Source organism: Arachis stenosperma, chromosome 10 (genome assembly GCF_014773155.1).
Source record: "Arachis stenosperma cultivar V10309 chromosome 10, arast.V10309.gnm1.PFL2, whole genome shotgun sequence".
Taxonomy (NCBI): Eukaryota; Viridiplantae; Streptophyta; class Magnoliopsida; order Fabales; family Fabaceae; genus Arachis; species Arachis stenosperma.
The window spans coordinates 89,108,818-89,126,580 of NC_080386.1; the positions used below are offsets into that span (position 1 = coordinate 89,108,818).

At 40.4% G+C, this 17,763-nt stretch overlaps 2 protein-coding genes and 2 non-coding genes across 4 annotated transcripts; 3 read left to right on the forward strand and 1 right to left on the reverse strand.

Annotated features, from left to right (window-relative positions):
• Positions 1-388: 388 nt before the first annotated feature.
• LOC130959723 (small nucleolar RNA R71) lies at positions 389-496 on the reverse strand. Its single transcript, XR_009078790.1, has one exon. It is a non-coding gene; the product is annotated as a small nucleolar RNA R71 (small nucleolar RNA).
• A 6,376-nt stretch (positions 497-6,872) lies between these two features.
• On the forward strand, positions 6,873-7,829 carry LOC130957314 (uncharacterized). Its single transcript, XM_057884185.1, has 2 exons — positions 6,873-7,124; positions 7,212-7,829. Exons 1-2 carry the CDS (start codon positions 6,873-6,875, stop codon positions 7,827-7,829), a joined length of 870 nt encoding a protein of 289 aa, XP_057740168.1.
• A 177-nt stretch (positions 7,830-8,006) lies between these two features.
• On the forward strand, positions 8,007-8,513 carry LOC130957315 (uncharacterized). Its single transcript, XM_057884186.1, has one exon. The coding sequence runs from the start codon at positions 8,007-8,009 to the stop codon at positions 8,511-8,513; it is 507 nt and encodes a 168-aa protein (XP_057740169.1).
• A 6,365-nt stretch (positions 8,514-14,878) lies between these two features.
• Positions 14,879-14,986, forward strand: LOC130958857 (small nucleolar RNA R71). Its single transcript, XR_009077959.1, has one exon. It is a non-coding gene; the product is annotated as a small nucleolar RNA R71 (small nucleolar RNA).
• Positions 14,987-17,763: the final 2,777 nt, after the last annotated feature.

Here is a 17,763-nt window from a genome sequence, read left to right on the forward strand (position 1 = left end):
TAACAATGGTGGAGGCGCAAGGAGGATGTTTGGTGATTATACTACACGTACTTCCAATTTTTATGGAAGAAGCATCTCAAGCCCTGCCATTGGAGCAAACAATTTTGAGCTGAAGCCTCAACTAGTTGCTCTAATGCAACAGAACTGCAAGTTCCATGGACTTCCATCAGAAGATCCCTATCAGTTTTTAACTAAGTTCTTGTATATCTGTGATACTTTTAAGACTAATGGAGTAGATCCTGAAGTCTACAGGCTCATGCTTTTCCCTTTTGCTGTAAGAAACAGAGCTAGAACATGGTTAGACTCACAACCTAAAGATAGCCTGGACTCTTGGGATAAGCTGGTCACGGCCTTCTTGGCTAAGTTCTTTCCTCCTCAAAAGCTGAACAAACTTAGAGTGGATATTCAGACCTTCAAGCAAAAAGATGGTGAATCCCTCTATGAAGCTTGGGAAAGATACAAGCAGTTGACCAAAAAGTGTCCTTCTGAAATGCTTTCAGAGTGGACCATTTTGGATATATTCTATGATGGTCTATCTGAATTCTCTAAGATGTCACTGGACCATTCTGCAGGTGGATCCATTCTCCTAAAGAAAACGCCTGCAGAAGCTCAAGAACTCATTGACATGGTTGCAAATAACCAATTCATGTACACCTCTGAGAGGAATCCTGTGAATAATAGAACGCCTCAGAGGAAGGGAGTTCTTGAAATTGATGCTCTGAATGTCATATTGGCTCAGAACAAAATGTTGACTCAGCAAGTCAACATGATTTCTCAGAGTCTAAATGGATGACAAAATGCATCCAACAGTACTAAAGAGGCATCTTTTGAAGAAGAAGCTTATGATCCTGAGAACCCTGCAATAGCAGAGGTGAATTATATGGGTGAACCCTATGGGAGCACCTATAATTACTCATGGAAAAATCATCCAAATTTCTCATGGAAGGATCAACAAAAGCCTCAACAAGGCTTTAATAATGGTGGAAGAAACAGGCTTAGCAATAGCAAGCCTTTTCCATCATCTTCTCAGCAACAAACAAAGAATTCTGAGCAGAGCCCCTCTAACTTAGCAAACATAGTCTCTGATCTATCTAAGGCCATGGTGCACGAAATTGCAATCACACTTTTGCAATCCCGCACAACTAACAAGCAAGTGCACTGGGTCGTCCAAGTAATACCTTACGTGAGTAAGGGTCGATCCCACGGAGATTGTCGGCTTGAAGCAAGCTATGGTTATCTTGTAAATCTTAGTCAGGATATCAGAAATTATCAGGATTGATTGTGAAAAGCAAAAGAACATGAAATAAGTACTTGTTTTGCAGTAATGGAGAATAGGTTGAGGCTTTGAAGATGCTCGGCCTTCTGAATCTCTGCTTTCCTACTGTCTTCTTCCTCAAACACGCAAGGCTCCTTCCATGGCAAGCTGTATGCAAGGGTTTCACCGTTGTCAGTGGCTACCTCCCATCCTCTCAGTGGAAATGTTCAACGCACCCTGTCACGGCACGGCTATCCATCTGTCGGTTCTCAATCAGGCCGGAATAGAATCCAGTGATTCTTTTGCGTCTGTCACTAACGCCCTGCCCTCAGGAGTTTGAAGCTCGTCACAGTCATTCAATCATTGAATCCTACTCAGAATACCACAGACAAGGCTTAGACCTTCCGGATTCTCTTGAATGCCGCCATCAGTTCTAGCTTATACCACGAAGATTCTGATTAAAGAATTCAAGAGATATCTACTTAATCTAAGGTAGAACGGAGGTGGTTGTCAGGCACACATTCATAGTTGAGAATGATGATGAGTGTCACGGATCATCACATTCATCCGATTTAAGAACAAGTAATATCTTAGAATGGAAGCAAGCATGATTGAATGAAAAACAGTAGTAATTGCATTAATCCATCAAGACACAGCAGAGCTCCTCACCCCTAACCATGGGGTTTAGAGACTCATGCTGTAAGAAGTACACAAAGAAACGTGTAAAGTGTCATGAGGTACAGATACAATGTCAAAAGATCCTATTAATAGTGAACTAGTAACCTAGGGTTTACAGAATTGAGTAAATAACAGAAAAATCCACTTCCGGGCCCACTTGGTGTGTGCTTGGGCTGAGCATTGAAGCATTTTCGTGTAGAGACTCTTTCTGGAGATAAACGCCAGCTTTTATGCCAGTTTGGGCGTTTAACTCCAATTTGCATGCCAGTTCCAGCGTTAAACGCTGGGAATTCTGAAGCTGATTTGCAACGCCGGTTTGGGCCATCAAATCTCGGTCAAAGTATGGACTATTATACATTGCTGGAAAGCCCAGGATGTCTACTTTCCAACGCCGTTAAGAGCGCGCCAATTGGGCTTCTGTAACTCCAGAAAATCCACTTCGAGTGCAGGGAGGTCAGAATCCAACAGCATCTGCAGTCCTTTTCAGCCTCTAAATCAGATTTTTGCTCAAGACCCTCAATTTCAGCCAGAAAATACCTGAAATCATAGAAAAACACACAAACTCATAGTAAAGTCCAGAAAAGTGAATTTTAATTAAAAACTACTAAAAATATACTAAAAACTAACTAAATCATACTAAAAACATACTAAAAACAATGCCAAAAAGCGTATAAATTATCCGCTCATCAGGCTACTATAAGTTTCATGAATGAAACAAGGTCCTCCATCAGAAATTTGGAGGCACAAGTGGGTCAGTTGACTAAGAAAATCATTGAAACTCCTCCTAGTACTCTCCCAAGCAATACAGAAGAGAATCCAAAAAGAGAGTGTGTAACAACCCCGGTTTTCGAGTACGCGAGATCTTTTCTGAAAGTACGGAGAACTCCGGAGGATCAGTAAGGGGAGAAGCTCTGATATATTATCAAGTATCTCAATCCTAATTGTCATCTTTAAGCTAGAACCTTTTATGGGGCAAGCTCGATAATGCAGTTACGAAGAACATAGTTTTTGAACCGTATCGGTTAGGAGTTTTGATCCGGTTTTTCGTAGATAGTCTCAGTTTAACGAACCGGACTCGATTCATGAAAGAAGAGAGATAATAGGGTAATATTATCATTATATTAGTAATAAAAGTTTCTTGAATGATATTATAAGGTTATCTGGTCAGATTTAGTTAAAAACAGAAAATCGGTTTAACCGGGTTCACAGTTTACTGGTGCAGCTTAGCACCAGCACTCTCTGATGACTTTAGCAATGCTAAGACCTCATTATTCATGTTTATTCTCATAATAAATATGTTACTAGTGTCATTTATGCTAGTAGCTCAGAAAATAATTTTTAGAGATGTTTTTGCAAGTGTTCCGATACACCTAGTTTTAGTAGTTATACACCTGAGATATTTTAATATTATTTTAATCCACCTCCAAGCCAACCAATCACAACTCACCCTACACCCCCAAAACCCCCAAGGCTGGCTCATTTTCACTTTGTGGCCGAAAATAGGTAGAGAGAAAAAGAGAGAAAAGTTCTTAGTTCCAAATCTTCAAAGCTTGATTTCTGCTGAACTAAAACTCAAATCAAAATTCCAATCCGACCAAAATGATCCTCTCTTCTTTCTCTACATGATCATATGACTTATCAAGGCTGGGATCAAGGTGAGTTGGCTTCACCATCTCTCTTTTGATTCGGTTTCAAGGAAACATGGTTAAATATGTGTTTTCTTGGTGTGATTTAGGAGGAAAAAGTGCTTAAGGACCACCTGAAAGTTTGATTGAATTAGGAGCAGCAAAACCAGGTAGGGTGTCACGAAATTAATCTTGATTATTTGTGTTTGAGATGTGTGAATGTTGTATTATTTGGCTGTGCTAAAAATTGGTTGCATATATGATTGATTTTTGGTGAAAATTTGGTGAATTTTGATGAAATTTGATGAAATTCAAGCTTTATGTTCATGTTCTTGGAGCAGCTGGAAAAACGAAACCCTAGGCTTAAATTGAGGTTCAATTTGTGATGAAATCATGTAGAAAGGATGGGGTTTTAGTGGCTGCTAATTTATTATGAATTGTAGTAAAAATCGGTTGCTGAAAAGACTGAAAAACGGGTAAAAACAGAGAAAGAATTTGAAGAATTTATGAAGAACATGAAGAACACTTTGAGTGTGATGAAGAACAATGAAGAACAGGCCTTAGATCTTAAAAAGGGCAAGAAAGTAAAATTTTTGGTGTTTAAGGGGTTGTTTGGTAATTTCTGAAAGTTAGGGTGGTTAAAGTAAAAATATTAAAAGTTACGGGTGGTAAAAAGTGAATTTTAAAGGTTAAAGGTAAAAGTGAGTTAATTTTCGAAAATTAATAATAAAATAATAAATAATAATAAAATATTAAATAATAATATTTAATTAAAAATAATATTTTAATAAAAATAATAAAATAATGCGGAACAGGCAGTTTTCTGTAAAAGCTTTAGAAAGACAACTTTAAGTGCAGAATTCTCCTAATTACCTTCATAAAACACTTAGGGAGTGGTAAGAACATATTAGTGAGGTAAAGATAAAAGAAAGATAAAAGTCAAAGGAAAGATAAAAATCGAAGAAAAAGTCTGTAAAATTTTAACAACAGAGAAACAGACAGAGACTAGTGAACAAACTAGGGCAACATAGTTAGTTCTTGATTTGAGAATAGGGTTAGGTATTATATGAAAAGTTAAACTGTTTCAGTATAGACTTAATGAACCTATACTTGGGGCAGGCTAACTAATCATATCGAAATTTACATAAGCTTTAAATACATACGTTAAATAGAGCAAGCAGAATAAAGTGAGGAAGCGCAGAGAAAGGAACAAACAGAGTAGAATAAAGAGACAAAGCGAAGAGAGTAATATGATAAAGAGTAGAGGACCTATTGAAAGGTCATCTGTTGCATTAAGGCAACCTCAGAGATATCTATATGTTCATCTACTGCATTGTAACAGTCAGATAGATAATGGTGCAACCACTGCGAAACGCTTTCCTGCGGTACAGATCCATATTTTATTTCTGTAAGGCAGAGGGGTTATTTCCTGCTACAGAAGTACCGTGACCACCTGTTCCATTTCTGTAGTGGCAGAGGGGTTATTTCCTGTATACAGAAGGTGTGTCGGCATACAACCCTGCAGTGGCAGATGTGTTATTTCCTGCGTGCAGTGGACCCTGTGGTGGCAGAGGGGTTATTTCCTGTACACAGGGGTATAGCCAACAGGAAAGCCATATCCGGCTAGTAATGCTGGGTTACGTCGGGAGCGGGTAGAAACCGACAAATGAGCTCATTACCTGCACTAGGACTAGACATGCATCATTCTTGTTTGCGCATTACTCTCTGTTGCATTCCTACTTGTGTTTGATCTATTTCTTTATGTTTGTTTGCTTGAGTGCTATGTCTATGCTTTACTTTCTTGCACTTTTTTGTTTGTGTTCTGTTTTCTGTTTTCCCTATCTATTTTAACTACTGTTTACTACTTTACTGTGTTCTAAAATCCATCTGCTAATCGAAAACAAATAAATGAATGTAACTAATAACCCCGACCCTACTAAGGACTCCCCAGTTCTTACCCCCTTCTCTCCCTTCCTCCCCCTCAGATGGAGACGGGCGTGATCTTCTATGAGTTCGAGGACCCTTACGTCTATGAGGATCCGGTACATCACAGTTACTTCATCATGGGATTGGAGCCTCGTATTAGACGATATGCGTTACCTAATCGAGCCTTTCAACATCCTCTGTCTAGCCCGTATTTTGACCCTGATGCTCCTTACGACTTTCCCTTATCCTGGCTACATCCTGACGCACCGGTACATCCTTTTCCTGATGACCCCGAGCACCCTATACCAGCTCAACCTTTGAATGAGGTGGAACCTGAGCCTATCATTCCTGATGAGCCCGAGTTAGCTGGTGACTACGTACCTGTGATACCACCAGAGTGGGACTTTCCTCCTGAGCCGATCCCTGACTTTCCACAGCCTGATGAGCCGGCACTACCGGACGGTGGGGTAGCTCCTATATACGCGAACGGACCTGTGCTCGCGAATGGTTTTGTACATAGTGACAGCAGTATTTCTGGTGGATCTGAGGGTATAGTTGTTGTTGCGGATGATGAGGAGGAGGAGGATCCCGAGATAGAGATAGAGCAGGATGAGGAGATGGACGAGCCACACGGCGATTCTCCGAACGGCCACGAGTAGATATAGTTTGACTGCGGAAGGGGCATTCTTTTGATGACACTCTAGTCTAACATTATCGGATAGATAGTCTCTCACTTGTGTTAGTACACCCGAGAGCTAGGAGCTATATAGTGGTTAGGCTAGCCTGGGTGCCAGTTTAGCGGCTTTTTGTATGGGCCAGGCCCTGGGAGTGTCGTGTAAATATTAGCTACGTAGGATGACGAGGATGTAAACTGACTTGATCTTGTGTAAACGCTACATGTTTTGTTATAGTGTACATGATGTATATTATCAGCTGTGTTTCTATGTTTCTTTATGCCACTTTTCTATTATTCTCACTATATGCTTGTTTATTTTACCTTGAACGTCCGCAACAAATAAAAAATAAATAAATAAATTACTCGTAAAAAATTGGCATCGCTCTAACAAGGAACAGGCTCAAATATTAAATAATAGATAACAATTAGGAAGGATAAGTTAGTAACACTTAGCTTCTTGTATGACCATGGCATACTGGGAGTTGGGTCGTTACAAGTTGGTATCAGAGCAGTTCGTTCCCAATAGAGCCTGGGGAGTGGACTGACTATGCTTCATTGCATACTCTGTTGTGTGTCTCATGCTTATAGGATATCTTTGTGATATGTGTTGCATGATTGTCTCTGTGTTTTCATTCTGGGATTGTTCACACTTGACTTGAAGTGTTAAGACTGATCACCTTAATAATGATTGTTTGGTGTGAACAGGACCACGATGGGTTCACGGAGACGAGGCGTACGGGAAGGAATTCCTAATGTTAACTACGAGAGGGAACAGGAGACGTTTATGACTACCATGAACGCTGTGGCTGAGGCAGTGCGTGAGGCTGCAGTAGCAGCGGCTAGGGCTGTTGATCGTCTTGGAGTGAGAAACGGGAATGAGAATGAGCATGGGGAAGATAGTGGAAATAATGAGAATAACTTAGGGCATCTCGAAAGACCTATGACCCTTGCGACTTTTCTGAAGGTAAAACCGCCTAAGTTTAAAGGTACACTCGTTGCAACTGATGCTGATAATTGGTTTCGAGCTATCGAACGATCACTGTGAGCACAGCATGTTCCAGAAGGCCAACACGTGGAGTTCGCTACTTATATGCTGGAAGGAGAAGCTGAGCATTGGTGGCAGGGGATACAGCGACTGTTGCAACAAGATGAAGGCGATATTCCTTGGAATACTTTTAAGGACGAATTTTATAAGAAGTATTTTCCGAGGGCAGCTCGTGATGCTAAGGAGATGGAACTTATGCAGCTGAAACAGGGTAATACAACTATTGCAGAATATGCCCATAAGTTTGATGACTTGTGCCGTTTCTCCAAGATCTGCCAAGGGAATCCTGCTGACTTTGAAGAATGGAAGTGTTTGAAGTTCGAAGGGGGCCTTCGTGAGGATCTGATGAGTTCAGTAGTCCCATTAGAGATACGAAATTTTGCTGAGCTGGTTAATAAGTGCAAGTTAGTGGAAAAATGTGCTAAGAAGGTAATTGCCTCTAAAGCAAGTCGTCAAGGATTTCCACCAAGGAACTATAATAGTTACAATTGGCAACCACGAAGGACAAACTTCAAGACCCCTGGTGTTCCACAACGAAGGAACCCACAAGCTGGTAATGCTCCTGCTCGCCCTACGGGTGGAAACGGAGGTAGACCAAGGCAGGATAATGGTAAACGACCTTAACAGGCACAAGTGAATATCGCATGTAGGCAGTGTGGAAAGGATCATGGTACCAGGCCTTGCCAAATCAGAACATTTACTTGTTACAATTGTGGGGAACCGGGACACTTGGCGAGGAGTTACCCAAAAGGACTTTCTCGAAATCCAATACGAACCCAGCAACAAGGTCGAGTGTTTGCCATGACTGCTGATGATGCTATGCAATCAGACGCCCTGATCCAAGGTCAGTGCATTATCAAAGGTCGATTTCTAACTGTACTGTATGACTCGGGTGCATCGCATTCCTTTGTTTCTTTAACTGTTGCTCGTGAGTTGGGACTAGATTTCTCTGAGTTGAACTTTGATCTAATTGTCCATACACCTGCGTCCCAAAATGCTTTGACTAGTTTAGTGTGCCTGCAAGTACCATTCACTATTAGGAACAGAACTTTTATACATGATCTAATCTGTTTGCCTCTATGTGGTTTAGAAGTTATTCTAGGGTTAGATTGGTTATCTAAGTATCATGTTTTCCTTGATTGCTATGAAAGAACTACTATTATTCCGTCTGATAGTTTAGATATTAAACCATTTCTGTCTCATACTTTATATCTGAATTCTGTAAGAGTTGCATTAGACGGGAGTGATTGTGAGGGGTACGTTCTGTTAGCGGCTAGCTCGAATGATAGTGAACTAAGCCTAGAATGAATCCAAGTGGTAAAGGAATTTCCTGATGTTTTCCCGGACGACATACCTGAGTTTCCTCCTCAGCGAGAGATAGAATTCAGCATTGAACTTGTACCTGGAACCGGACCGATTTCCATAGCACCGTACCGGATGTCACCACTGGAACTTGCATAGTTGAAGAAGCAGTTGGATGAGCTACTTGGAAAGAAATTTATTCGTCCCAGTGCATCACCTTGGGGAGCTCCGGTATTGCTAGTAAAGAAGAAGGATGGTGGAATGAGACTTTGTGTAGATTACCGACAGTTAAATAAAGTCACTATCAAGAACAAGTACCCACTTCCACGAATAGATGATTTGATGGATCAGTTAAAAGGTGCAACTGTGTTTTCGAAGATTGATTTGCGATCAGGCTACCACCAGATTCGAGTGAAAGAATCAGATATACCGAAGACTGCATTTAGAACTCGATATGGTCACTATGAGTATACAGTTATGTCGTTCGGACTAACTAATGCTCCTGCGATTTTCATGGATTACATGAATCGTATTTTCCGTCCGTACCTTGATCAGTTCGTAGTAGTTTTTATAGATGATATTCTCATCTATTCGAAGATAGAAAGAGAGCATGAAGAGCATCTAAGGGCTGTATTGCAGATACTGAGAACTCGAAAGTTATATGCTAAACTATCAAAGTGCGAGTTTTGGACAGAGAAGGTGGCATTTTTGGGACATGTTATATCACAGGGAGGAATTGCAGTGGATCCTTCAAAAATTGAAGCAGTAGTGCAATGGGAACCACCTACGACCGTTACAGAAGTTCGGAGTTTTCTCGGACTTGCTGGATATTACCGGAGGTTCATCAAAGGATTTTCACAGATAGCTTTACCTTTGACTTACCTTACACGAAAGGAAGTTCCGTTCGTTTGGACGGCTGAGTGTGATAGAAGTTTCAAGATGCTTAAGGAAAAGTTAACAACTACACCTGTATTAGTACTACCCGACCCACAGAAACCTTTTGAAGTATACTGTGACGCCTCTCATAAAGGACTTGGATGTGTGCTGATTGGTGCACGAAATTGTGATCAATACTTTTCAAAACATAAACAATCCCTAGTAATGGCTCCAAGGACTTGGTGCTCAATACCATGGCATAAACACAATTTCGCACAACTAACCAGCAAGTGCACTGGGTCGTCCAAGTAATAAACCTTACGCGAGTAAGGGTCGATCCCACGGAGATTGGTGGTATGAAGCAAGCTATGGTCACCTTGTAAATCTCAGTTAGGCAGACTCAAATGGGTATAGTGATGAACGAAAATAATAAGATAAAGATAGAGATACTTATGCATATCATTGGTGAGAGCTTCAGATAAGCGTATGAAGATGCCTTCCCTTCCGTCTCTCTGCTTTCTTACTGTCTTCATCCAATCCTTCTTACTCCTTTCCATAGCAAGCTCGTGTAGGGTTTCACCGTTGTCAATGGCTACCTCCCATCCTCGCAGTGAAAGCTAATGCTCACGCACTCTGTCACAGTGCGGCCAGTCACCGGTTGGTTCCCTCCCCTACTGGAATAGAATCCCTCTTTTGCGTCTGTCACTAACGCCCAGTAGGTTACAAGTTTGAAGCACGTCACAGTCATTCAATCATTGAATCCTACTCAGAATACCACAGACAAGGTTTAGACCTTCCGGATTCTCTTGAATGCCGCCATCAGGTCCTGCCTATACCACGAAGATTCCGATTAAAGAATCCAAGAGATATTCACTAAGCCTCGGATGCTTGTAGAACAAGAATGGTTGTCAGTCACCTTGTTCATAAGTGAGAATGATGATGAGTGTCACGGATCATCACCTTCATCAAGTTGAAGAACAAGTGATATCTTGGAACAAGAACAAGCGGATTTGAATAGAAGAACAATAGTAATTGCATTAATACTCGAGGTACAGCAGAGCTCCACACCTTAATCTATGGTGTGTAGAAACTCCACCGTTGAAAATACATAAGAACAAGGTCTAGGCATGGCCGTGAGGCCATCCCTCAAATGATCTAAGAACTAGATGTCCGAAGATGAAAAATACAATAGTAAAAGGTCCTATATATAGAGAACTAGTAGCCTAGGGTGTACAGAGATGAGTAAATGACATAAAAATCCACTTCCGGACCCACTTGGTGTGTGCTTGGGCTGAGCAATGAAGCATTTTCGTGTAGAGACTCTTCTTGGAGTTAAACGCCAGCATTTATGCCAGTTTGGGCGTTTAACTCCCATTTAGGTGCCAGTTCCGGCGTTTAACGCTGGAATTTCTGTAGGTGACTTTGAACACCGGTTTGGGCCATCAAATCTTGGGCAAAGTATGGACTATCATATATTGCTGGAAAGCCCAGGATGTCTACTTTCCAACGCCGTTGAGAGCGCGCCAATTGGGCTTCTGTAGCTCCAGAAAATCCACTTCGAGTGCAGGGAGGTCAGAATCCAACAGCATCTGCAGTCCTTTTCAGTCTCTGAATCAGATTTTTGCTCAGGTCCCTCAATAAAAGCCAGAAAATACCTGAAATCACAGAAAAACACACAAACTCATAGTAAAGTCCAGAAAAGTGAATTTTAATTAAAAACTAATAAAAATATACTAAGAACTCAACTAAAACTACCAAAAACATACTAAAAACAATGCCAAAAAGTGTACAAATTATCCGCTCATCACAACACCAAACTTAAATTGTTGCTTGTCCCCAAGCAACTGAAAATCAAATAAGATAAAAAGAAGAGAATATACTATAGACTCCAAACTATCAATGAAACTTAGCTCTAAATTAGATGAGCGGGACTAGTAGCTTTTTGCCTCCGAACAGTTTTGGCATCTCACTTTATCCCTTGAAATCCAGAATGATTGGCTTCTTTAGGAACTCAGAATCCAGATAGTGTTATTGATTCTCCTAGTTAAGCATGATGATTCTTGAACACAGCTACTTATTGAGTCTTGGCTGTGGCCCAAAGCACTCTGTCTTCCAGTATTACCACCGGATACATACATGCCACAGACACATAATTGGGTGAACCTTTTCAGATTGTGACCCAGCTTTGCTAGAGTCCCCAATTAGAGGTGTCCAGGGTTCTTAAGCACACTCTTTTTGCCTTGGATCACAACTTTATTTCTTTCTTTTTCTTTCTCTTTCTTTCTTTTTCTTTTTCTCCCCTTTTTTCGTTTTTTTTTTTTCACTGCTTTTTCTTGCTTCAAGAATCATTTTTATGATTTTTCAGATCCTCAGTAACATGTCTCCTTTTCCATCATTCTTTCAAGAGCCAACAATTTTAACATTCATGAACCACAAATTCAAAAGACATATGCACTGTTCAAGCATACATTCAGAAAACAAAAAGTATTGTCACCACATCAAACTAATTAAGCTAGTTTTAAAGATGAATTTGAAATCCTGTACTTCTTGTTCTTTTGTAATAAAAACAGTTTTCTTTTAAGAAAGGTGATGGATTCATATGCATAGCTTTTAGGCATAGACACTAAGACACTAATGATCATAAGACACAAACATAGATAAACATAAGCATGAAAATTCGAAAAACCAAGAAAGTAAAGAACAAGGAGATTAAAGAACGGGTCCACCTTAGTGATGGCGGCTTGTTCTTCCTCTTGAAGATCCTATGGAGTGCTTGAGCTCCTCAATGTCTCTTCCTTGTCTTTGTTGCTCCTCTCTCATGATTCTTTGATCTTCTCTAATGATGATGGAGTGTTCTTGATGCTCCACCCTTGGTTGTCCCATATTGGAACTCAACTCTCCTATGGAGGTGTTAATTTGCTCCCAATAGTCTTGTGGAGGAAAGTGCATCCCTTGAGGTATCTCAGGGATCTCTTGATGAGAGGGGTCTCTTGTTTGCTCCATCTTCTTCTTAGTGATGGGCTTGAGGTCATACCTTCTCAGTTGAACCGGCTTTGGATGCCATAAATGGTTATGGAAAAACAAAAAGCAATGCTTTTACCACACCAAACTTAAAAGGTTTGCTCGTCCTCGAGCAAAAGAAGAAAGAAGAGAGTAGAAGAAGAAGAAATGGAGGAGAGGGAGATGGCTTTGTGGTTCGGCCAAAAGGGGAAGAAGTAGTGGTTTGAATTTGGATGGTGAAGTAAGTGGTGTTTTATGAAGGATGGATGTGAGTGGTGAAGAGGTATTGAGGTGATTGGTGAATGGGTGAAGAAGAAGAGAGAGTGGTGGGGTTGGTGGGGATCCTATGGGGTCTACAGATCCTGTGGTGTCAAGGAAAAGTCATCCCTGCACCAAATGGCATCAAAAATCACGTTTTGAGCCATTTCTGGCGTTAAACGCCGGGCTGGTGCCCATTCCTGGCGTTTAACGCCTGGTTCTTGCCCTTTTCTGGCGTTTAACGCCAGTCTGGTGCCCCTTTCTGGCGTTAAACGCCCAGAATGGTGCCAGACTGGGCGTTAAACGCCCAACTGCTAGGCTTACTGGCGTTTGAACGCCAGCAGCATCTTCCTCCAGGGTGTGCTGTTTTTCTTCCTGTTTTTCATTCTGTTTTTGCTTTTTCAATTGATTTTGTGACTTCTCATGACCATCAACCTACAAAATAAGATAAAATAACAAAGGAAAATATATAAAATATAACATTGGGTTGCCTCCCAACAAGCGCTTCTTTAATGTCAGTAGCTTGACAGAGGGCTCTCATGGAGCCTCACAGATACTCAGAGCAATGTTGGAACCTCCCAACACCAAACTTAGAGTTTGAATGTGGGGGTTCAACACCAAACTTAGAGTTTGGTTGTGGCCTCCCAACACCAAACTTAGAGTTTGACTGTGGGGGCTCTGTTTGTCTCTGATTTGGGAGAAGCTCTTCATGCTTCCTCTCCATGATGACAGAGGGATATCCTTGAGCCTTAAACACAAAGGATTCTTCATTCACTTGAATGATCAGTTCACCTCCATCAACATCAATCACAGCCTTTTGCTGTGGCTAGGAAGGGTCTGCCAAGGATGATGGATTCATCCATGCACTTCCCAGTCTCTAGGACTATGAAATCAGTAGGGATGTAATGGTCTTCAATCTTAACCAAAACATTCTCTACAAGTCCATGAGCTTGTTTTCTTGAGTTGTCTGCCATCTCTAATGAGATTCTTGCAGCTTGTACCTCAAAGATCCCTAGCTTCTCCATTACAGAGAGAGGCATGAGGTTTACACTTGATCCTAAGTCACACAGAGCCTTCTTGAAGGTCATGGTGCCTATGGTACAAGGTATTGAAAACTTTCCAGGATCTTGTCTCTTTTGAGGCAATTTCTGCCTAGACAAGTCATCCAGTTCTTTGTTGAGCAAAGGAGGTTCATTCTCCCAAGTCTCATTTCCAAATAACTTGTCATTTAGCTTCATGATTGCTCTAAGGTATTTGGCAACTTGCTCTTCAGTGACATACTCATCCTCTTCAGAGGAAGAATACTCATCAGAGCTCATGAAAGGCAGAAGTAAGTCCAATGGAATCTCTATGGTCTCATTTTGAGCCTCAGATTCCCATGGTTCCTCATTGGGGAACTCTATGGAGGTCAGTGCACGCCCATTGAGGTCTTCCTCAGTGGCGTTCACTTCCTCCCCTCCCTCTCCAAATTCGGCCATATTGATGGCTTTGCACTCTCCTTTTGGATTTTCTTCTGTGTTGCTTGGAAGAGTACTTGGAGGGAGTTCAGTAACTTTCTTGCTCAGCTGTCCCACTTGTCCTTCCAAATTCCTAATGGAAGACCTTGTTTCAGTCATGAAACTTTGAGTGGTTTTGATTAGATCAGAGACCATGGTTGCTAAGTCAGAGGGGTTCTGCTTAGAATTCTCTGTCTGTTGCTGAGAAGATGATGGAAAAGGCTTGCCATTGCTAAACCTGTTTCTTCCACCATTGTTGTTGTTGAAACCTTGTTGAGGTCTCTCTTGATTCTTCCATGAGAGATTTGGGTGATTTCTCCATGAAGAATTATAGGTGTTACCATAGGGTTCTCCTAGGTAATTCACCTCTTCCATTGAAGGGTTCTCAGGATCATAAGCTTCTTCCTCAGATGAAGCATCCTTAGTACTGCCAGGTGCATGTTGCATTCCAGACAGACTTTGAAAAATCAAATTGACTTGTTGAGTCAATATTTTATTCTGAGCCAAAATGGCGTTCAGAGTATCAATCTCAAGAACTCATTTCTTCTGACTTGTCCCATTGTTCACAGGATTTCTCTCAGAAGTGTACATGAATTGGTTATTTGCAACCATTTCAATTAATTCTTGAGCCTCTGTAGGCGTCTTCTTCAGATGAAGAGATCCTCCAGCAGAGCTGTCCAAAGACATCTTGGATAGTTCAGAGAGACCATCATAGAAAATACCTATGATGCTCCATTCAGAAAGCATGTCTGAGGGACATTTTCTGATCAATTGTTTGTATCTTTCCCAAGCTTCATAGAGGGATTCTTCATCCTTCTGTCTGAAGGTTTGGACTTCCACTCTAAGCTTACTCAGTTTTTGAGGTGGAAAGAACTTTGCCAAGAAGGCATTGACTAGCTTTTCCCAAGAGTCCAGGCTTTCTTTAGGTTGAGAGTCCAACCATGTCCTAGCTCTGTCTCTTATAGCAAAAGGGAATAGCATAAGTCTATAGACCTCAGGGTCTACCCCCCTTAGTCTTGACAGTGTCACAGATTTGCAAGAATTCAGCTAAGAACTGATGTGGATCTTCCATTGGAAGTCCATGGAACTTGCAATTCTGTTGCAGTAGAGAAACCAACTGAGGCTTAAGCTCAAAGTTGTTTGCTCCAATGGCAGGGATAGAGATGCTTCTCCCATAGAAGTCGGGAGTAGGTGCAGTAAAGTCACCCAGCACCTTCCTTGCATTGTTGGCATTGTTGTTGTTTTCGGCTGCCATGGGTTCTTCTTCTTTGAAGAATTCGGTCAGGTCCTCAACAGAGAGTTGTGCCTTAGCTTCTCTTAGCTTCCGCTTCAAGGTCCTTTTAAGTTCAGGGTCAGCTTCAACAAGAATGCCTTTGTCTTTGTTCCTGCTCATATGAAAGAGAAGAAAACAAGAAAATATGGAATCCTCTATGTCACAGTATAGAGATTCCTTGAGGTGTCAGAGGAAGAAAAATGGAAGACAGAGGTAGAAAATTCGAACTTATCAAAGAAGATGGAGTTCGAATTTTGCATTAAGGAATAGTGTTAGTCCATAAATAGAAGGATGTGAGAAGAAGGGAAGTAATTTTCGAAAATTTAAGTAAAAGATTTTGAAAACATTTTGAAAAACACTTAATTGGTTTTCGAAAATAAGAGTGAAAAAGAAATCAAGTGATTTTTGAAAAAGATTTTGAAATTAGAAATTAAAAAGATTTGATTGAAAACTATTTTAAAAAAGATGTGATTAAAAAGATATGATTAGTTTAAAAAAAATGTGATTGAGAAGATATGATTTGAAAAACATTTTAAAAAGATTTGATTTGAAAACAATTTTAAAAGATATGTTTTGAAAACAATTTGAAAAGATATGATTTTAAAAATTAATCACTTGCCTAACAAGAAAAGATATGATTCAAACATAAAACCTTCCTCAACAGAAAAGGCAAAAAATGTTCAATCAAATCATTAATTGTTAGTAAGTATCTTTGAAAAAGGAAAGAAATTGATTTTGAAAACATTTGATTGAAAAGATATGATTTGAAAAAGATTTGATTTTGAAAAACTTTGAAAACTTGAGAAAAAATTGATTTTGAAAACAAAATCTTCCCCCTTTGCCATCCTGGCGTTAAACGCCCAGAATGGTGCACATTCTGGCGTTTAACGCCCAAACTACTACCCTTTTGGGCGTTAAACGCCCAACCAGGCACCCTGGCTGGCGTTTAAACGCCAGTCTGTCTTCTTCACTGGGCATTTTTGAATGCCCAGCTTTTTCTGTGTGATTCCTCTGCAGTATGTTCTGAATCTTCAATTCTCTGTATTATTGACTTGAAAAGACACAAATAAAAAATATTTTTGGATTTTTAATAATGAGGAATAATCAAAATGCAACTAAAATCAAATAACAATGCATGCAAGACACCAAACTTAGCAGTTTGTATATATGGGAAACAACAAAACACTCAAGTCAATAGAATTCAAAGATTAAAACAAGAAAATCATCAAGAACAACTTGAAGATTAATGAAGACACATGCATGAATGCAGTAAGAACAGAAACATGCAATTGACACTAAACTTAAGATGAGACTCTAGACTCAAACAAGAAATATTTTTGGATTTTATACTTTTGTAAATTTTTTTTTTGGTTATTTTTCGAAAATTAGGTGAAAAGGAAAATAAAGGTATCAAAATTCTTAATGAGAATTCCAGGAATCATGCAATGTTAGTCTAAAGCTTTAGTCTAAAGGAATTAGACATAGCTAGCTAAGCTTCAGCAAGACATTGCATTCAAGAGCTAAATTGATGATGATCAATCAGCTTTGGTGATGATAAGAACATCACCTTGAAACACTAGAATTCATTCTTAAGAACTCTGAAGAAAAATAATACCTAATCTAAGCAACAAGATGAACCGTCAGTTGTCCATACACAAACAATCCCCGGCAACGGCGCCAAAAACTTGGTGCACGAAATTGTGATCAATACTTTTCAAAACATAAACAATCCCTAGTAATGGCTCCAAGGACTTGGTGCTCAATACCATGGCATAAACACAACTTCGCACAACTAACCAGCAAGTGCACTGGGTCGTCCAAGTAATAAACCTTACGCGAGTAAGGGTCGATCCCACGGAGATTGGTGGTATGAAGCAAGCTATGGTCACCTTGTAAATCTCAGTTAGGCAGACTCAAATGGGTATAGTGATGAACGAAAATAATAAAATAAAGATAGAGATACTTATGCATATCATTGGTGAGAGCTTCAGATAAGCGTATGAAGATGCCTTCCCTTCCGTCTCTCTGCTTTCTTACTGTCTTCATCCAATCCTTCTTACTCCTTTCCATGGCAAGCTCGTGTAGGGTTTCACCGTTGTCAATGGCTACCTCCCATCCTCGCAGTGAAAGCTAATGCTCACGCACTCTGTCACAGTGCGGCCAGTCACCGGTTGGTTCCCTCCCCTACTGGAATAGAATCCCTCTTTTGCGTCTGTCACTAACGCCCAGTAGGTTACAAGTTTGAAGCACGTCACAGTCATTCAATCATTGAATCCTACTCAGAATACCACAGACAAGGTTTAGACCTTCCGGATTCTCTTGAATGCCGCCATCAGGTCCTGCCTATACCACG